Source organism: Somniosus microcephalus, chromosome 10, assembly GCF_052327205.1.
Source record: "Somniosus microcephalus isolate GS21.2 chromosome 10, FLI_Smic_1.0, whole genome shotgun sequence".
Lineage (NCBI taxonomy): Eukaryota > Metazoa > Chordata > Chondrichthyes > Squaliformes > Somniosidae > Somniosus > Somniosus microcephalus.
The window spans coordinates 190,629,458-190,652,162 of NC_140996.1; the positions used below are offsets into that span (position 1 = coordinate 190,629,458).

The following is a 22,705-nucleotide window of genomic DNA, read 5'->3' on the forward strand; positions in this document are numbered from 1 at the left end:
ATCTTTAGGGAACACCCTTGTCACATCCCACCAGTCAGAGAACAAACACTTTGGGCTGGATTTTCTCAATGGAGACTTGTTGGAGGCGGCACTGCTGCTTGCCTGGTTTCAGTCCCGCCTCCATCAGCCTCTGGCCAACCAGCGGGATCTTCCCCTGATTGACCTTGTTAAGCCCGCCCGGCGGGCTCAGCAGGCCAATTAGGTGGAAGTCAGTGACGGAGCACGTCAACGTATGACGTGTCATCTGTCAAGAATTTTGAAAGAAGAAATGTCATCATTTGACAGCTCTGTGAAGCTGTCAAACAATGACATTCTGTGTAGTTTGATGAGTTCTTGTGTTCAGAACTCATCAAACCTTTCTACTTTGTAGAAATCAGATGACTGTTGGATTGGAGGATCCAACAGCCAGTCTGTGATCTCTACAATGGAGATGTCAGGACTCCGGCTCCACAGCAGCTGAAGGCTGTAGGCAGAAACAAAGGTAAGTTAACATTTTCTAACACTTTACACTCACTTCACATACTTACCACTCCACACTTGCACCCATCACTCACCTCTACATCGCACTTTCAGACTCCTCTGACCCCCGCAGACCTCCTACTCGGCTCCTACACCCTGGCCGGGTTCCCCGAGGTCGGGAAGCCTGCACTTGTGAACGAAAAATGGAGATAATCCTATTTTCTGCCTGCTACCTATCTGCTAACAGGCAGTTAATAGGCTTTAATCCCTTTCCTGCCTCGAGGAGACGGGACCCGGGGCAGGACGGCTTCCCACCTCCTCGCAAGAGAGCATGGAGGCGGGTTGGGGGCAGGTTTGCCACCCGCCCCCAAATTCTGCAACTTTCCCAGCAGTCCTGCCTCCTCGGGGCTGAGAAAATCCAGTCCTTTTGCCGCGATTTTACAAACCTTGGCGGGTCCGTGAGGGGTCCTGACCCCGCTGCTGTCTCCATCACGGCCTCTGAAATGAATTTACCTTGATTGGGCTTGTTAAGCCCGCCCAGTGCATTTCCCGGCCAATTAGAGGAAGCGGGTCTGGTGGCGTCATCAGACGGTTTCCTTAAAGGGACCATGGCCAACTTTATTTTCACATTTGTGCTGTCAGCATTCTACAACATTGAGGTGCTGCAAACACTGACGAGCACTGCACAGAGGTGCACGGCTGCACCCAGGCTCTCACATGACTCACTCCATATGCTTATGGACGGAGTCACAGCACACATGGAGGTCTTCTTCCCTTCCCATGGGCAGAAGAGACCTCCGCAGGAGATCAACACAGCCTGGTTGCACATTGCACAGTAGGGCACAAGCAGGGATTTGGTCAGGAGGACCTGGGTGCAGTGGTGCAAACCTTTCAATGATCTCAGTAGATCATGAAACATTAGTACAAAGCCACACTCAACCTCATCCTGCTGTGCCTCTCATCACATTCCCATCACTCTGCCTTCCTTATCCTACTCCTGCACGTGCTTACTCACACCAACATATCTTGGACCTCTATCTACATTAGCACATCCCCATCTCATTAGCCACCCCTCGCACTCACCCTCATCCTAGTGCAATCATACCAACTAATAACACACAAGGGTAGGCACTTGGGTGTTTTATCCAATGTTCATGTAAAGTTTCTGTTAATGTGGTGTCAAACATTGAAACATTTATTTTCAACACTTTGCGTTCTTGGACAGATTTGTGTGCACCTTTGGAAGTGGCTTAGTAAGTTGCAGTGAATGGTGAGACATAATGGTACCCCCTGCAATGATGATGAGTGTGAAAGGAATGGCTTGGGCATTGTAGGGATGCTTTATGGTGTAGGTGTGGGGTGGTGCCAACCTGGCGCATCATGTGGCAGCCAGGGTGTACAGCATCAAGTGAAGTAAATCTAGCCCTGGTGAGGCCATCCCTGGCCTCCCGGGCAGCAATGTGGTCAGGCACTGATGCCCTCAGTCCTGTGCAGCATCAGGTGATTGCGGAGAAGGTTGGTGCTGGTGTTGTTGGTGCGGCTGGTGTTGGGCTGATCGTGGTGGGATTCTGAGGACCAAGGTGAGAGAGTATAAAGGACACCCATGCTGATGGAATAGATAGCAGGTGTATAGAGATAACAGAAGCAATCTGTGAATGGTAAGAGAGGTAATGAGGTCAGACTGGATGGAGACTTGTGTAAAGACTTGCGGTATGGTGAATCTGTTGTGGAAATGCAGTGAGGAAGTGTTTGTGGCTGAGGGAAGATATCTCTGTTAGGTGGGAGCTTTTACTGTACAGTTGAAGCTGTCAACTCAACAGCTGATTCAATGGCCACTGAACTCCTGCCTCAGCTTGACAGATGTGGTCCACGACCAGCGTGGACCCCGTGGGCGAGCTGTCAAATGCAGAAGGTAAGCTGAAAATCATTCTTAAGTAGCTCTAAATAAGCCACTAATTACCTGAATTGGGTCCCCCACTGTGAACCTGCTGCTGCGTGCTGGGTCTGCTCAGCGCTGACAGACCCGATATTTAGTAAAGGTGCGTGGAGGTGGGTTCACAGCAGGGTCCCGACCCTCTGGGGGAACAAACCACTTTCCCACCCGACCGCCACTGATCGCGCCCACTGACCCCTCGCAAAATCCCGCCCTTTATAACTACTCTCTGTCACCTACTCCTAACCAATTATCGACCTATGTCATAAGGTTACCTCCAATTCCATGCACTTTCATCTATGTTAATTTCTTATGCAGAACCTTATCAGATGCCTTCTGGAAGTCCACATAGACAACATCCAAAGACACTCAATCCACCATGCTAGTGACCTCTACAAAAAATTAAAGCTAGATTAGTTTGTCATGACTTCACCTTCCTAAATCCAAGCTGACAATGAGAGGCACAGCAGGATGAGGTTGAGTGTGGCTTTGTACTAACGTTTCATGACCTACTGAGATAATTGAAACGTTTGCGGCACTGCACCCAGGTCCTCCTGACCACATCCATGCTTGTGCCCTCCTCTGCAATGTGCAACCAGGCTGTATTAATCTCCTGGGGAGGTCTCTTCTGCCCATGGGAAGGGAAGAGGACCTCCCTGCATGCGGTGACTCCCTCCATAAGCATATGGAGGGAGTCATGGGAGAGCCTGGGTGCAGCCCTGTGCCTTTTATGCAGTCATTGTCAGTGTTTGCAGCACCTCAATGCTGTAGAACACTGACAGCACAAATGTCAAAAGAAAGTTGTACATGGTCCCTTTAAGGAAACCGGCTGGTGACACGTCATTAAATTACGTCACCAGACCCACTTCCTCTAATTGGCCGTGAAACGCACTGGGCAGGCTTAACAAGCCCAATCTTGGGAAATTCATTTCACAGAGCGGGATGGAGCCAGCAGCGGGGTTGAGACCCGCCACCGAGGTCAGCAAAATCTGATGATAGATTCCGTTTTATTCCTTGCTAATTTGTTAATGCCATTTGTGATCTAGCTGATACTGGCTATATCTTCCTATTATCCCACCAAAGGGTACTTCAGTGAGTTTGATCTTGGTGAGCTGCTCATAAGACTGGTCAGTGTCAGCTTGTGCTTTTAAAATTGGTATCAAACATTATGGAACCGCACGAGTAACTTTCAAAGTTTGAGATCTGCTCGAAACTCAGCATTGACTCATTAACTGTAAGGCTATCTTGGTTATAAAGATATTGAAGCTTAAGTTCTGCAGGTGCAAAGCCAATGAAACTCATTGGTGCTACCCTTGGCTCCTCCTGAAGGAGTTACCTTGGGCTTTGTTTCAATGCTGATCCAGGTCAATGCCCAAACAGGAGGATGGAGACCAATAAATTGTCTTGCCAACATCTTCCCACAAGCAGAAAAGTAATTGCCCAAGGCAACTCCTCAGTACTAAGGATTTCTTCAAGAACTCCTTCAGCATTATGTCCTCATAAGAGTCTCAATTCTGCATTCTCCATCAAAGAACTAAGATCACAGCCCAGAAAAGGGTATGGTGAAGTAAGGGAAGGTCACTTGATCAATATGGTCATACTAGGTGTTTTTTTACATCCCTGTAAGATGGCAATAATTCATTAATCCTACTTGCACAAATTTAATTTGAAAAATGAGGAAGACTTAAACATAGGAACAGGAGTAGGCCATTCAGCCACTCGAGCCTGTTCCGCCATTCAATGAAATCATGGCTGATTAGCGATCTAACTCCATATACCCGCCTTTGGCCCATATCCCTTAATACCTTTGGTTAACAAAAAGCTATCAATCTCCAATTTAAAATTAACAATTGATCTAGCATCAATTGCCATTTGTGGAAGAGAGTTCCAAACTTCAACCACCCTTTGTGTGTAGAAGTGTTTCCTAATTTCACTCCTGAAAGGTCGGTCTCTAATTTTTAGACTATGCCCCCTAGTCCTAGAATCCCCAACCAGCGGAAATAGTTTCTCTCTATCTACCCTATCTATTCCCCTTAATATCTTGAAAACTTTGATCAGATCACCCCTTAACCACCTAAATTCTAGGGAATACAACCCTAGTTTGTGTAACCTGGGTAAAATACAGTAATCTAACATTTTATATCATGAGCATTGTTTCGGTAAAAAGTCTAATGCTTTAGTGTGAATTCTATTTCTGGAGAAGTTGTGAAAGTTGTCATATTCTCACATTTTTATTATGCAAGTATGAATAAAACATCAACAAAAGCTAAATATTAATGAAGGAAGCCATTACAAATAAATATTCAGATTTCAGTTTTAACAAGATTTTTGTTTCCTTAAAATATTAGAAACATTTGTTTGTGCCAACTGCACGAACATCCTGTGCTTTTTTTTAAATAGAAGCTTAAGGGTCAACATTATTTGGGAATGTGTGCTGTTACTCACTTGTGTGCAGGTACTCCCTCTTGTGTTGCCAGAAATTTAGATTAGCTTTGTGACTTATGATTTTCAAGAATTACAGTGAACTTGTAATAGGGAGTCAAAGGTCAGTGATTTTCAAATAGACTAAGGGATAATCAAAGTTGCATTATGAAGGTGTATATAGTTGGTTTGAGGCTCATACAAGCAAGGATGCTGTGGCCACTTTTACCCATAGAGCCCAAACCAGAATGACCCCTTACAGCTCAACAATTATATTACTAAAGAGCAATTATATTTTCACACCTTGTACAGTATTCTTTCGCATTTATCATACTTTAAAACATGCTACAATCTCATCAGACTATGCTGACTAGATTGGTAATGAAGAAGAATGACCATCAGATGTAAAGGATGCAAAACCATCTTGAACATTACTGCACACATTTTGGCATTAGTTGGTATGAAACAGAAGTGTGGTGGTGCTTGTGTGTTTTTTTTTCCCATTTTCAATTTCCCCCTTATTCCTCCTCGCCTGAAAACAGTGACTCAAGCTCATGTACAATTTTGTAGACACTGGCAGCCATCCAGTTTCCATTTTCATGTGTAAGCCCTGACATTGAGTGTCAGCAGGCTTTTAGCTACTAGGAGGAGCAACACAGCTGTGCCCAATCATGCCCTTACCTAATGTCTGCACAGATGCACCTCTTTGCAAAGGATATACATCAGTATTGGGAACCCTTGGATATTTTTCTCTCTTCCTAGTCCAGAATGAAGCAAATCATAGCCCCTGTCTCTTGCAGTTGTCCGACTTTAGCACAGTCCAGGGATCAATTCTGGGACCTTCTCTGTGTATCTTACTAGTACACTATCAGTTGCATATATTCAACAATCTATACAGGAATGGTAGCATAGTGGTTATGTTACTGGACTAGTAATCCAGAGGTCTAATGATCCGGAGACACGAGTTCAAATACCACCATTATTTAAATTCAGTTAATTAAATAAATTAAATCTGGAATAAAAAGTTAGTTTCAGTAATGGTGACCATGAAACTATCGGATTGTCATAAAAACCCATCTGGTTCACTAATGTCCCTCCCTAAAGGAAAGAAAGATTTCCTTTAGGTCTGGCCTTTATGTGACTCCAGGCTCTTAACAGCCCTCATTTGTAAAAAACGAAAAACAGTAAGAATAAAACCGGACCACCCGGCATCGACCTACGGCACACCCAGCCCAATCGACCCTGCAAAGTCCTCCTCACCAACATCTGGGAACTTGTGCCAAAATTGGGAGAGCTGTCCCACAGACTAGTCAAGCAACAGCCTGATATAGTCATGCTCACAGAATCATATCTTTCAGCCAATGTCCCGAACTCCTCCATCACCATCCCTGGGTATGTCCTGTCCCACCGGCAGGATAGACCCACCAAGGGTGGCGGCATATAGTCAGGAAGGAGTGGCCCTGGAAGTCCTCAACTTTGACTCCGGACCCCATGAAGTCCAAGGTCAAGCATGGGCAAGGAAACCTCCCACCTACCGCCCTCCCTCAGCTGATGAATCAGTACTCCTCCATGTTGAACACTACTTGGAAGAAGCACTGAGAGTCGCAAGGGCACAGAATGTACTCTGGGTGGGGGACTTCAATGTCCATCACCAAGAGTGGCTCGGTAGCACCGCTACTGACCAAGCTGGCCGAGTCCTGAAGGACATAGCTGCCAGTCTGGGCCTGCGACAGGTGGTGAGAGAACCAACACGATGGAAAGCCTACTTGACCTCGTCCTCACCAATCTGTTGCAGATGCATCTGTCCATGACAGCATTAGTAGCAGTGACCACCGCACAGTCATTGTGGAGATGAAGTCCCGTCTTCACACTGAGGACACCCTCCATCATGTGTGGCACTACCACCAAGCTAAATGGGATAGATTCAGAATAGATTAGCAGCTTAAAACTGGGCATCCATGAGGTGTATTCCACCACAATCTGTAACCTCATGGTCTGGCATATCCCTCACTCTACCATTACCATCAAGCTAGGGGACCAACCCTGGTTCAATAAGGAGTGTAAAAGAGCATGCCAGGAGCAGCAGGCATACCTAAAAATGCAGTGCCAACCTGGGGAAGCTGCAACACAGGATTACATGCATGCTAAAAAGCGGAAGCAGTATGACATAGACAGAGCTAAGCGCTCCCACAATCAGCGGATCAGATCAAAGCTCTGCAGTTCTGCCACATCCAGTCGTGAATGGTGGTAGACCATTAAACAACTAACGGGAAGAGGAGGCTCCATGAATATCCCCATCCTCACTAATGGTGGAGCCCAGCACATGAGTGCAAAAGACAATGTTGAAGAATTTGCAACCATCTTCAGCCAGAAGTGCGGAGTGGATGATCCATATTGGCCTCCTCCTGAGGTCCTCACCATCACAGAAGCCAGTTTTCAGCCAATTCGATTCACTCCACGTGATATCAAGAAACAACTGAGCGTGCTGGATACAGCAAAGGCTATGGGCCCCGACAACTTTCTGGCTGTTGTGCTGAAGACTTGTGCTCCAGAACTAGCCGCGCCTCTAGCCAAGCTGTTCCAGTACAGCTATAACACTGGCATCTATCCAACAATGTGGAAAACTGCCAAGGTATGTCCTGTCCACAAAAAGCAGGACAAATCCAATCCAGCCAATTACCACCCCATCAGTCTACTTTCAATCATCAGCAAAGTGATGGAAGGTGTCGTCGACAGTGCTATCAAGAGGCACTTACTCACCAATAAACTGCTCACTGATGCCCAGTTTGAGTTCCGCCAGGACCACGCGGCTCCAGATCTCATTACAGCCTTGTTCCAAACATGGACAAAAGAGCTGAATTCCAGAGATGGGGTGAGAGTGACTGCCCTTGACATCAAGGCAGCATTTGACAGAGTGTGGCAGCAAGGAGCCCCAGTAAAACTGAAGTAAACGAGAATCGAGGGGAAAAACTCTCCACTGGCTGGAGTCATACCTAGCACAAAAGAAGATGGTTGTGGTGGTTGGAGGTCAATCATCACAGCCCCAGGACATCACTACAGGAGTTCCTCAGGGCAGTGTCCTAGGCCCAACCATCTTCAGCGGCTTCATCAATGACATACCCACTTCTGACCTTATGATGGAGGGAATGTTCGCTGATGACTGCACAGTGTTCAGTGCCATTTGCAACTCTTCAGCTAATAAAGCAGTCCATGCCCGCATGAAGCAAGATCTGGACGTCATTCAGGCTTGGGCTGATAAGTGGCAGGTAACAAGCGAGCATCTAACCACCACCCCTTGACATTCAACAGCATTACCATCGCCGAATCCCCCACCATCAATATCCTGGGGGTCACCATTGACCAGAAACTTAACTGGACCAGCTACATAAATAATGTGGCAACAAGCACAAGTCAGAGGCTGGGTATTCTGTGGCAAACGTCTCACCTCCTGACTCCCAAAGCCTTTTCACCATCTACAAGGCACAACTCAGGAGTGTGATGGAATAGTCTCCACTTACCTGGATGAGGGCAGCTCCAACAATATTCAAGAAGCTCAACACCATTCAAGACAAAGCAGCCCGCTTGATTGGCACCCCATCCACCACCTTAAGCATTCACTCCCTCCACCACCAGCGTACCGTGGCTGCAGTGTGTACCATCTACAAGATGCACTGCAGCAACTCGCCAAGGTTTCTTCAGCAGCACCTCACAAATCCACAACATCTACCACCTAGAAGGACAAGGGCAGCAGGCGCATGGGAACACCACCACCTCCAAGTTCCCCTCCAAGTCACACGCCATCCTGACCTGGAAGTATATCGCCGTTCCTTCATCGTCGCTGGGTCAAAATCCTGGAACTCCCTCCCTAACAGCACTGTGGGAGTACCTTCGCCACAAGGACTGCAGCGGTTCAAGAAGGTGGCTCACCACCACCTTCTCAAGGGCAATTGGGGATGGGCAATAAATGCTGGCCTTGCCAGCGACACCCACATCCCATGAACAAATTTTTTAAAAATCTGGAAGGAAAAGTTATTTGTCATATATTACATAATCATCAGCAAGTTCTAAAGTATTACAAGAAATAAATCCCAATTTTGAAAAAATTACATTGAGTGGGACCTTTTTATATGTTTACCAATGACAGCAGTGTAGAAGGCACGGCAAACTAAATTTTGCAATGAAGGGCTCTTGCCCCTAATTTGAATAGGCTACTAACACAGGGAAAGCTTGCCACAAAGCATGCTTGGTTGGGAATGTAAAATTTGGATGAGGTAGCAGTTCTTAAAGGGCTGCAGCTTACCATTAGAGGGAATGTTGTTGTGGTGGCAGAGAAGTGGGCTAATTGTTTACAACAGAACAGTGAAGATGTATGAACAACATTGCTCCCTTTCATGCTGAAGAGATTTGGAGGTCTTGCTAAGGAGGTGCACCGAAAGTGGGTATCCATAGCTGGAGCTAAAGGCCACACTCCCATAAAGGTATTGGCACAAGCTGCATGGAGAGTGGTCACTGATCAGGTCAGTGTCTTCACCCAGGTCCAATGTACCTGGCTGCAAGTAAGGAAGAAGATTGCTATATCAGGAGGATGGTGACTGTGAGTACGCTCTTCACTTTTGCATGTATTTCTTGTGGGGTCTATCAAATATAACGCAACCCTAAATTGGGAACTCCCACATCCTATAGGAAGTACTATTTAAAGCACTGTGCACAGTGCACAATCATTGTCCTTTTGCACATACTCTTTCCTTGTGTCCAAGCTGGATGGCACACTTTTCTTGACGGACATCCTGTAGATGAGTCATCGCTCCCTATGTCCCAGAGAATGTTTTCATTTGCCTAGGTACCTAGGTAAATTTATAGCATGTCCATGGATCAAACAGAGAACGCTCTTCACTTTCTTTCAACCTAACTGGTTTTATCACATCCCCTCGTGTGATCTTCCTTGATGTTAGGAGCAGTAGAATAACACCATACTAGACTGTGATCCCATCTTTAAATGCCAAATAGATTTATTAAACAGTAAAAGAATAAATGAACAGTAGCAATGACACAATGTAGATGTTATAGTAGTTATTGGTACGTTGAAAATAACAAATAGTCACGAATGCTGCACTAAACTATGTCTTCTATGGTTTCTTACTGACTTTTTTTTTCCAATTTCACTGTTCATGGCCTGACTATCACTCTCCAAAAGCTTCAGACAGGTTCTCCAATTTCAACCAGCCAGATTGAGAAATACTTTCCAGAAAACAACCAGAATTAAATGACTGCCAATTTTTTTTTAAAAAGCTGTCAATCAAACATGTGCTAAAACCAATCCTATAAGATATCTGTATTTAAATTGAATGGCTTGGCTCCTTCCTGGGACCTGGTTAAGACAAAATATTCCATCTACTGTGTCGAAACAACCTAGAGCATGTCTTGTGAATGAAGCTGGTTTTTAACCCCTTATGACAGAATTAAAGTAGCCAATACCATGTTACATTATAAGGCAAAAAATGCTTATCACATCCTCCCCCACCCCCATTTCAGATGCAGCACTCATGAGGGCTGAAACCACATTTATTCCTGACATGACAATGTGTCGGTGTACCCATTTTTAGAACCACAACAGTGTTGGATAACCATATTGTATCTTTAGAGAGCAATGCTCCATTGCAACAGACATGAGTAAAGTTTAAGTACACTAAGAGATTGTGGTCAGAATGCATAATAAATAGAATCCCATATCAGTTCAGTTGTAGTTTCTGCATTGCACAGATAACACTTAAAATTTGTTTTTCTTTGTTGAATAAGGTATTTTTCATGCCAATAACTTGTGATTCAGTTAAAGGACGATGTGAATAAAGTTGAAACAAAATGCAATTCATTTACTTATCTACAAGTGATGAGTGTACTTGGCATTAATTGTTTTTATCTTGGTGCTTATCTTGGTAATAGTGAATGGTGTTTGTCTTCTAGGATATGTGCACTTGCTTCTTCCAGGCACTCCCTCAACTGGGAGGAGTAAGTGAGGTGGCTGTTTACTGGGGTAAGAAGGTGCATCTTGTATGAACATGGCCTGAAACTTCCCTATGCTGGGTCATGAAATAGCCCAGCAACTGCCTGCACCAGTTTGAGCAGGGAGCACTGGAAGAAGCACTGAGCATGAGTGAGGAGGAGTAAGTGGAAGTGGCTATATTGGCACAGGAATCTCTTGGTCTTAGAGAAACTAATTCTTCAGCTGCTGAGGTCATGAATTGAGACCTCATGGGACCTGCAAATAAAAGAATACTGCTATCCAACCATCGGGCTATTCAACTGTGAGGGTATCGCAGCACGGCCTAGTCCTAACCTTACTGCAAAGATGTATGGCATCTGGTACAGGGACACTGGATTACAGTCAGGAGCTGGAACTCTGGCTGCTTTTTCTGCACCCTTGTCCAGGAGTCCCAAGACTAATTGTAGAACCATCAACTACTACCCTAACTGAGATCAGCTAACTCAACATAGAGCAGGGATTGAACCTATAATTATATATTTTTTTTATTCGTTTATGGGATGTGGGCGTCGGTGGTAAGGCCAACATTTATTGCCCATCCCTAATTGCCCTCAAGAAGGTGGTGGTGAGCCGCCTTCTTGAACCGCTGCAGTCCATGTGATGGATATACTCCCACAGTGCTGTTAGGGAGGGAGTTCCAGGATTTTGACCCAGCGACGATGAAGGATCGGCGGTATGCTTCTAAGTCAGGATGGTGTGTGACTTGAAGGGGAACTTGGAGATGGTGGTGTTCCCATGCACCTGCTGCCCTTGTCCTTCTAGGTGGAAGAGATCGCGGGTTTGGGAGGTGTTGCCGAAGAAGCCTTGGCAAGTTGCTGCAGTGCATCTTGTAGATGGTACACACTGCAGCCACGGTATGCCGGTGGTGGAGGGAGTGAATGTTTAAGGTGGTGGATGGGGTGCCAATCAAGCTGGCTGCTTTGTCCTGGATGGTGTCGAGCTTCTTGAGTGTTGTTGGAGCTGCACTCATCCAGGCAAGTGGAGAGTATTCCATTACACTCCTTACTTGTGCCTTGTAGATGGTGGAAAGGCTTTGGGGAGTCAGGAGGTGAGACACTCGCCGCAGAATACCTAGCCTCTGACCTGCTCTTGTTGCCACAGTATTTATGTGGCTGGTCCAGTTAAGTTTCTGGTCAATGATGACCCTGAGGATGTTGATGGTGGGGGATTCGGCGATGGTAATACCATTGAATGTCAAGGGGAGGTGGTTAGACTCTCGCTTGTTGGAGATAGTCATTGCCTGACACTTCTGTGGCACGAATGTTACCTGCCACTTATCAGCCCAAGCCTGAACGTTGTCCGGGTCTTGTTGCGTGCAGACATGGACTGCTTCATTATCTGAGAAGTTGTGAATGGCACTGAAAACTGTGCAGTCATCAGCGAACATCCCCATTTCTGACCTCATGTTGGAGGGAAGGTCATTGATGAAGCAGCTGAAGATGGTTGGGCTTAGGACACTGCCCTGAGGAACTCCTGCAGCGATGTCCTGGGGCTGTGATGGACCTTCAACCACCACAACCATTCACACCAGACTTCCTTCCACCAAACTACTAAAGCAGATTGTCACTCTAAGAACTAAGCTAATTCTGTGAAAAACACTTTAAAATAATATAGTGATTCTTTTCCTTGAATTTCTTACTGCTGTGGAAGCTTAAATAATCTATATTGATTTTAGAAATTCAGATTGATCTCTCTTTCAGGACTTTGAAACTGATCAATTCTTTTCAAACTGAATCCTCAAACAGTACCCTTTGATTTCAACAGAATTTTTTTTAAAGAAAGCAAAGCTTACACTTCTATAGCTCCTTTTATCAGAACATCCGAGAATGCTTAATGATGGCGGGGACAGTACAGAGAGAACTGGGCACCTACCCCACTCTGCACATCTGTTCCCGCTGCAATTTCAGGTTCAGAGTTACTTGCATATTACACATGAGCTCGTGCCATCCAATTCAGCTACCATTGGAAGCTCACAGAAATGTAGTGGAGAGATTTCCAAGGGGGGGTGCTGCTATTTCAAGCGCTGCAGCACCCATTTGAAGAGAAGTATTCTTATGCCAGGGAAAAATTGTATTCAGCCTGCAATTCTTTACTGGCCAACCTATCAATCCGCAGCGTTAAAGAACACTCCAATTCACAGGTGGAGCTGCTGCTTCAGGTAATAGCAAAAGCAGGGTTAACCTGTTCAAACGTGGTGTCCATATACACAAATCCCTAAAGGTGGCAGGGCAAGTTGATAAGTTGGTTAAAAAAGCATATGGGTTACTTGTGTTTATAAATAGAGGCATAGAATATAAAAGCAAAGAGATCAGGCTCGAATCACTGGGTAGGCCTCAGCTGGAGTATTGTGGACAATTCTGGGCACCACACTTCAGGAAAGATGTAAAGGCATTAAAAAAGGTCCAGAGGAGGTTTACCAGGATGTTACCAGGGATGAGGGACTTTATTAAGGAAGAGAAGTTAAAAAAGTTAGAACCGTTCTCTTTGGAACAGAGAAGGTTAAGAGGTGACCTAATCGAGATTTTCAAGATAATGAGAGGTTTTGATAGAGTAAATAGGGAAAAAGTGTTCCCTCTGGTGAGTGGGTGAATAACTAGAGGTCATCGATTCAAAATCATTGGCAAAAGATCTAGAGGGGAGATGAGGCGAATTTTATTTCACTCAGAGCTGTCAGGATCTGGAAGGTTCTAGCTGAAAAGGTGGTGGAAGCTGATTCCATAAATAATTTTAAAAGGGAGTTGGACGGGTACTTGAGGATGAGGAACTTACAGGGTTACGGACAAAAAGCGGGGCTGTGGGACTGAGCACGACTGCTCTTTCCAAGAGCCAGCACGGGCACGATGGGCCGAAACGCCTCTTTCTGTGCTGTAAGTTTCTGTGATTCTATGAAAGGTTCAGGGTACTCTCCCAACAGGAGAGTGGTGCAGAGTATCTGACAGGAGGTGGTGCAAACGGTTAGTGTTTGCAACATTCAGTGGGGGAACAGCGGGACATTTTTTTGCCAATTTAAGGCTATCTACCAGTACCTTATACCAAGAATGTATGCCTGCCATAATGTGTTTTCCTCGTTACATGTTATGCGGTAACTTGATCACCTCTGATTGTTTAACATACGTGGCAGTAGTACATTAGGACACACTTTGCAGTTGGAACTCTTGTCACACTTGCATCTTTTAAAGAGATGTGTCCACCAGCAATTCCCACAACCAAATCTAGCATGTGCATTTACTAACATAAATGCCAGGATGCAGGATGAGAACTTGGGTATCACTGTTTGTGCTCCTGAAACTTCCAGCATCTCAAGAAAATAAAGAACTTGCATTTATATAGCACCTTTATCGTTCTCAGGACATCCCAAAGCATTTCACAGCCAATGAGGAACACTTTAGTCTCTGTTGTAATGTAGGCAAACAAGGCAGTCAATTTTCATACAGCAAGGTCCCACAAACAGCAAGGAGATAAATGAGCAGCTAATCCTTTTTAGTGGTGATGGTTGAGAGGTAAATGTTAGCCACAACAGCAGGAAAACTCCCTTGCTCTACTTCAAATAGTGCCATGGGATCTTTCCTAGCTCCCTGAGAGAGCAAACAGGACCTTGGTTTAATATCTCTTCCGAATGCTAGCACCCCTGACAGTGCAGCACGCTCTCACTACTGCACTGAAACATTGGCCTATATTATATGCTCAAATATCTGGAGTGGGTCTGGAAACCACTGAGCTTTTTCTTTATTTATTCGTTCACGGGAAGTGGGCGTTGCTGGCAAGGTCGGCATTTATTGCCCATCCCTAATTGCCCTTGAGAAGGTGGTGGTGAGCTGCCTTCTTGAACCGCTGCAGTCCTTGTGGCTTCATCGTAGCAGTTTGGTACATCTGAACGGCTTGCTAGGCCATTTCAGAGGGCAGTTAAGAGTCATATAATGACTGACCGGGTAAGGATGGCAGGTTTCCTTCCCTAAAGGACATTAGTGAACCAGTTGGGTTTTTACGACTGATGCTGCCTGGCCTTCTGAGTTTTTCCAGCGTTTTCTGTTGTTATACTAAACTCGGCTGTGTGGTTGATACTGAAGAAGGAAGCTGTAGACTGCAGGAAGATATCAATAAATTGGTCAGGTGGGCAGAACAGCGGCAAATGGAATTCAATCCGGAGAAGTGTGAGGTAATGCATTTGGGAAGGGCTAACAAGGAAAGGGAATACACATTAAATGGTAGGACACTGAGTAGCGTAGAGGAACAAAGGGACCTTGGAGTGCATGTCCACAGATCCCTGAAGGTAGCAGGCCAGGTAGATAAGGTGGTTAAGAAGGCATATGGAATGCTTGCCTTTATTAGCCGTGGCATAGAATACAAGAGCAGGGGGGTTATGCTTCAACTGTATAAAACACTAGTTAGGCCTCAGCTAGAGTACTGCGTGCAGTTCTGGTCACCACATTACAGGAAAGATGTGATTGCACTAGAGAGGGTACAGAGGAGCTTTACAAGGATGTTGCCGGGAGTAGAGAATCTTAGCTATGAGGAAAGACTGGATAGGCTGGATCTGTTTTCCTTGGAACAGAGGAGGCTGAGGGGAGACCTTATTGAGGTGTATAAAATTATATGAGGCATAGATAAAGTGGATAGAAAGGAGCTATTTCCCTTAGCAGAGGGGTCAAAAACCAGGGGGCACAGAGTTAAAGTAATTGGTGGAAGGTTTAGAGGGGATTTGAGGGGAAATTTCTTCACCCAGAGGGTTGTGGGGGTCTGGAACTCACTGCCTGAAAGGGTGGTAGAGGCAGGAACCCTAACCACATTTAAAAAGTACTTGGATGTGCACTTGGGATGCTCTAACCTGCAGGGCTACGGACCAAGAGCTGGGAAGTGGGATTAGGCTGGATAACTCTTTGTTGGCCGGCGCGGACACGATGGGCTGCAATGGCCTCCTTCCGTGCTGTAACTTTCTATGATTCTATGGGGTGCCGATCAAGCAGGCTGCTTTGTCCTGGATGGCGTTGAGTTTCTTGAGTGTTCTTGGAACTGCACTCATCCAGGCAAGTGGAGTGTATTCCATCACACTCCTGACTTGTGCCTTGTAGATGGTGGAAAGGCTTTGAGGAGTCAGGAGGCGAGATACTCACCGCAGAATACCCAGCCTCTGACCTGCTCTTGCATCCACAGTATTTATGTGGCTGGTCCAGTTAAGTTTCTGGTCGATGGTGACCCCCACGGTGTTGGGGATTTGGCGATGGTAATGCCATTGAATGTCAAGGGGCGGTAGTTAGACTCTCGCTCGGAGATAGTTATTGCCTGCCACTTTTGTGGCGCAAATGTTACTTGCCACTTATCAGCCCAAGCCTGAATGTCATCCAGGTCTTGCTGCATTCGAGCTTGGATTGCTTCATTATCTGAGGAGTTGCGAGTGGAACTGAACACTGAAATCATCAGCGAACATCCCCACTTCTGACCTTATGATGAAGGGAAGGTCATTGATGAAGCAACTGAAGATGGTTGGGCCTAGGGCACTGCCCTGAGGAACTCCTGCAGCAATGTCCTGGGGCTGAGATGATTGACCTCCAACAACTACAACCATCTTCCTTTGTGCTAGGTATGACTCCAAGCCAGTGGAGAGTTTTCTCCCGATTCCCATTGACTTCAATTTTACTAGGGCTCCTTGATGCCACACTCTGTCAAATGCTGCCTTGATGTCAAGGGCAGTCACTCTCATCTCACCTCTGGAATTCAGCTCTTTTGTCCATGTTTGGAACAAGGCTATAATGAGGTCTGGAGCCGAGTGGTCCTAGCGGAACCCAAACTGAGCATCGGTGAACAGGTGAGGAAGTGCCGCTTGATAGCACTGTCAACGACACCTTCCATCACTTTGCTGATGATTGAGAGTAGGCTGATGGGGCGGTAATTGACCAGATTGGATTTGTCTTGCTTTTTGTGGACAGGACATATCTGGGCAATTTTCCACATTGTCGGGTAGATGCCAGAGTTGTAGCTGTACTGGAACAGCTTGGCTAGAGGCATGGCTAGTTCTGGAGCACAAGTCTTCAGCACAATAGCCGTGATGTTGTCAGGGTCCATAGCCTTTCCTGTATCCAGTGTGCTCAACCGTTTCTTGATATCACGTGGAGTGACTCGAATTGACTGGCTTCTGTGATGGTGGGGCCTTCAGGAGGAGACCGATATGGATCATCCACTCGGCACTTCTGGCTGAAGGTGGTTGCAAACGCTTTAGCCTTGTCTTTTGCACTCACGTGCTAGGCTCTGTCATCATTGAGGATGGGGATATTCATGGAGCCTCCTCCTCCCGTTAGTTGTTTAATTGTCCACCACCATTCATGACTGGATGTGGCAGGATTGCAGACCTTTGAACTGATCCGTTGATTGTGGGATTCATAGAATCATAGAAAGTGAATCATAGAAAGTTACAGCACGGAAGGAGGCCATTTTGGCCCATCGTGTCCACGCCGGCCAACAAAGAGCTATCCAGCCTAATCCCACTCCCCAGCTCCAAGTTACACACCATCCTGACTTGGAAATATATCGACATTCTTTCATCGCCACTGGGTCAAAATCCTGGAACTCCCTCCCTAACAGCACTGTGGGAGTACCTTCACCACAAGGACTGCAGCGGTTTAAGGTGGCGGCTCACCACCACCTTCAAGGGCAATTAGTGATGGGCAATAAATGCTAGCCTTGCCAGCAAAGCCCACATTCCAGGAACGAATAAAAAATAAACTGGCTCATGTTAGGAATGATAGATGTGCATTGTTTTCTAAGATGTCATTTCAAAACATTTAATGTTAGTATCCATGTAGTGATGAGTTCTAGATTAGTTTTGGTGCTGTGATTCCAATTTACCCAGGGCTGGATTTTCATTGAGAAGTCGGGTAGGAGGCGGGACTACAACTTTTGGGGTTGTAGTCCTGCCTCCATCGAGTTCTAGCCAACCTATGCGATTTTGACTTGATTGACCTTGTTGAGCTCGCCCAGCGGGCTCAGCGGGCCAATTAAGGGTCACCCGGCAACAGGTGACATCACAGATTGAAATTTCATCTGTCAAGACCTTTTGACAGATGAAATATCAGCGTTTCACAGCTGTTTGAAGCTGTCAAACACTGACAATCTGCACTCCAGGTTAATTCCTTCCTCTCAGGATGATTTAGAGATCTCCCCGGAACAGAAAGCAGAGGCTGCAGATTTTGAAAGCTGGCGGCCATTCTGCTTTCTGTGCCGGTGAGATGAGGGACTCCCAAGACCTGAAGGAAGGAAGGCTGTAAAGGTTAGTAGAACTTCTTTAAACACTTTACACAGACCAAACAGACTTACCTCTGCACTCATGCACCCATCACTCACCTGAACACCGGACATCTCGACCCCTCCAAGCCCTTCATCCCGACAGCCCGCCTTGCTAACTTAGCGTGGTTTGAAGCCGTCGGGAATCCCACATTTCAACAATAAAAATAGGGATTAGGCTAAAAACTGCCTGTTAACTACCTGTTAACAGGCAGTTAATTGGCACTAATCCCTTTCCCGCCTCGGGGAGGCAGGTCCCAGTGCGGGCGGGTACCCGCCTCCTTTGAAACTGGCATGGAGGCGGGTTGGGGGCGGGATGGGGTCGGGACCCCCAATTTCGGGATTTTAAACCCCCACATGCCTCCAATCCTGACTCCACGGCCCAATGAAAATCCAGCCCCCAGTGTTTGAATGTTTTATTTTAAATGAAAATATTACATTAAACAGAAGTACAAAGCTCTACTCAAAATAGGGATCAGTAAGTAGAGGACTGAACAGGGTGCAAATAAGGCAGGGGAAAGTCAGATATAATACTGGAAGCTTGTCTATCCTATCATCTTGGCAGCAGGCCTGAAGGTAAGATGTATTCCTCTGCAAACTCTTAAACGGACAAGCTGCTTCCAAGTGGAAGAGCTAATTCATCAGTATGCTCACAGTGTGCTGAGAGAGTTAGCATTTGAACAGTGAAGGTCATTCAGATGTGGACAATTAATTCTATTTAGAAAGGTAACAACAATTCTGTGACTTATACAGTTAAACTATGGAATGGCAGTGACACCTCTATATCCTTTGTCACTTTTCAGTGTAGGCCATGCTCAACATAAATACTCCATACCCAAATATAACTATCTTCACATATGTGCAGCAATCTTTGTATATGACACCCTCACCAGTACAGTTGAATTAGTTAGCTAAAATACTTTTCCTGATTACTTAAAAAATACAGTAAATGTAATTTTTCAAAAACATCTAAAAAATCTGAATTATCCAATGAGTTGCAGGTAGGATATTTATAACATTTACAAGCAAAGTCTATATAAACCTGCAGGATGGATGATGTGTTAAGCCTGTGCATTTCTTGCCTATGTGTTCCCTTCCTTTTCTGAAGGTGTTGACTCCTTGCTCGGGTACATGTCCATGGGGGGGAGCCAGTTATACTCCTATAGTTCACCTAAGTGGACATTATTCATGTTTGAATATGACAGGCTATTAGACAGCAGGAGGCTCACAGTCCAGCCCAATACTGCCCTCACCCAATGTTCATACATGTGGCACTTTCTGCAAGGATCATGGATAGTCCTTGGGAGCCAGAACCCTGGCTAATTGTAGTCCAGGCAAAATAAGACCAATTGCAGCACCCCTACTGCCACCCCAGCTGATAGCAGCTAACTCGGCACACACTGGGATTCAAACCTGGAACCTTCCTGGTTTATATGGCTGAGCTACTCACTGAGTAAATTCACTGAGTTATCAGAAGAGCCTGTTTGTGCATTTCTATGCTTAAAATATTCTGCTGAGCCACCTTGGAAGTATTTTACAATTTCATTGTTCGAAAAGGAACAATAACTTTCCACTATAAAAAGTCATACATTTAAAGCTAATTTACTGAAATAAAACTCAAGAATAATTATGATTGATATTTGATTCAAAAGCATAATTCAACTAGGAAATTGATTCAAATTTGTCCCATGTGAATACTGTGGGTACCTGAAAGATTTTTAAAAACTTGTTTGTATGCATTATGCAAAATGATGTTTAAAGATTACATTTTGAATATAACATTTTTATATTTCTATTACAGAACACTGATAACAGGCATGGCTTCGGGCAGTATCGTAGCTTTTAACATAGATTTCAACCGGTGGCATTATGAACATCAGAACAGATACTAAACCAATTTTAAGGGAGGCTGAAGTGTGATTGCCAGTTCCAGCTGAGAGCACAAGTGCTGCAGTGAACGCCCCAGTATAGGTGGTGGAACATGATGCCCTCTGCATTGACCTCTGTTATACATTCCATTACATCTAGCAATAGTTGTACATTGTATTCTTTACGTGTAAAAGCAATCAAAATTGCTGTGTTTTCTTTCTTCCTACCACTGAGCACCAGCTACAACAAAGAAATACCATTTTAATTTATGATTCAGTGATGTAAGGTAGACGAATCAGAATATGTTGAGTAATTAATATTTCCAAGTAACTTTATTGACAAAAATGTGTCAGGGAAAAGTTTCTGAAGAACGTGCCAAGTTAATATTTCGGGCTAAGAGAAGACCATTTATTTTCAGCCAATATCCAATCTGTGAAATAATACTTTTCATAAGTGTTACTTTAATACGATACCTTTTATAGAAAATGAAACACCCAAAACAGCTGTTTCTTAAGCAGTTTGAAGTTCCATTGTGCACAATCTGTAAATCCAGCGTTCCAGTCATACCCTTATGGTATTTTTTTTTAAAAGCTGGTGGAACTTGGTAGAAAGTACCTGACATTTATTAGCTTTGAGGACAAAGTTGACTTGGCCATCTAATTTTACAGTGTGGCAATGAGATCCACATTCTGTGCTGTGCTATAAACATACAAACACAGTTTGGTTTCTGTACACTGTCAAAAGTTATCTTAATGAGGTGAATATTGTGAGATCTTGGCTCTCCAGCTTATAAACTACATTTTCAGCTTTCCTAGTAGGCACGAGAATAGGAGTACCTTGCATTTTTTTTTACTGTAGCAAAAATCACTTAAAGATATTTCTGGCATATTATTCTAATTAAACACACATACACAGGGGTTAAAAAAATCACTTCATGTTTACTTCTTTGTATATTTGGTGACTGTATCGTCAAAAGTCATAGATGTACATACTGTGTTGGTAGGGCTAAGAGGCATGTAACAGGAATGTAGTTTTCTTGGAAATTACACTCACTTGCAGTTGTTTATTTAAGAAATAATTATTGGATTCTTTGTATTGGCACTTTGCACCAGAAACATATTATTTATTGCTGTGATTATTGATTTGTCATCCACACTGTAATAGTAAATTTTAGCACTGAGTTCTTTACTCGTTGTTTGTATTTAAACAATTAAAACCATGAAGAAAGTCTGACTGCGTAACTATTAAGTTGTACATCACATGTGTGCAAAATATTATGAGTTTTTAGTCTAGAATGGGGAGGGGGTGGGAATAAGCATCTGGAAAACAATTTCATTTCATCTGGAAATCACAGTTAAATATTTTGGATATACAAAATCCTTGAGCTATTGTAACGCTGTTTTATGGCAAAGATGTAAAATATGCCAGATGTGTGTCAGTTGGAAATTAAAATTGAAAAAAATAAAATATGCAAAGAACTAATTTGTTTTGCTCTTTTGTCAAGATAGTGTCCTGTGGAGCTTCTGTGAATCTTGTCAAATGTAGGAAAATGAGAATATGTTTTCATCTAATTGAAAAATGCTTCTCTAATAAATGTAACTGCTTGTCATTTTTTCCCTCTGCAGTAAATTGCAAATCTCCAAATTCAAATAGAGTTCTTGGTGATCACGTTTTTAAATTAAGTTTGAATTGCAGCAACCCAATGCTGATTTCATTGAACTCAGTAGAGCATTTGAAGGCATGGAAATCTTCTGACTTTTGAAGTTTCTAAACGCTTCAATCAGTTTTCTTGCAACCTACAAGAAATTCTTTTTCATTGTCTTCCACATACATCACAAGAAGTGGAGGAAAATAACATCAACAAGGCAGCTTTAAAAGCTTTACTTGCTATAACTCTCAGATCCATTTGATTTTGTCCCAGTCTGATGCTGCACAAGAATTATAGTTTCAGATTTCTTCTGTTGTAATAACTTGCTGTTGCTTTCTATCAGGAAATATCTTTATTTGAAATCAGTTTGTATCTATAACTCTTAGATTTTCAATGTTATCACTAAGTGTTGGTTGAGTAGTTTAGATGTTGATTTTTCTCCTCTGGGGAGTTCTTAGTTCTGCTATAACTGCTTTGGACATTCTGAAACCTTCAATTGATGCTAGCTGTAGTTTATGTTGTGGGCTATTTCTTCTGATAACCACCTACCATGGCCTAGATATTAACAGGGGCGGGTTACATAGGTGGGGACAGAGTTTTTACGGGAAGGGTTTCCCCACTCGCCTCCCTTCAGCTGCCGGGTTTCCCAATGCCTGGGAAACCTGGCCAGCCACAGTAAAACATGTAAAGCAAGTTAAATCAGAGGCTGCCAGTCTCATTAAAATATTTAAATTTCCAACCCACCTCCTGGGAGCAGGTTGGCTGCCCGCCCGCTTCAGTAATATGGGCCTGTTGGGGTCCGGTTTCAGATTTTTTAAATTTAACATCTGACCCGACCCCAACCCACCCGTTTTTGAGTGTTAAAATTCAGCCCATTTGTCTTTGTTATGTATCCATATGAGTTACAGTTTACAAGAGTCAAATGCCTGTCTTTCATCTGTTGGAGAATGTTCTTTGAGAATATATAAAGCATTGTGTTATAAATCTCATCATCATGAAGAAACAACTCATGAAATAACACTGGATGGCCAGCTGGTGGCGCCGTCCAAGGAGTATAAAT

At 44.3% G+C, this 22,705-nt stretch overlaps 1 protein-coding gene across 3 annotated transcripts in view; it reads left to right on the forward strand.

Annotated features, from left to right (window-relative positions):
- LOC147111942 (neurobeachin-like) overlaps positions 1-21,479 on the forward strand; it is a 1,011,877-nt gene extending 990,398 nt beyond the window's left edge. For all 3 annotated transcript variants that reach the window (XM_085999351.1, XM_085999350.1, XM_085999349.1), the window contains one exon: positions 19,930-21,479. In XM_085999351.1, the coding sequence (XP_085855477.1) occupies positions 19,930-20,020 (91 nt within the window). In that variant the 3' untranslated portion in view covers positions 20,021-21,479. The remainder of the gene's footprint in view (positions 1-19,929) is intronic.
- The last annotated feature ends 1,226 nt before the right edge of the window (positions 21,480-22,705 follow it).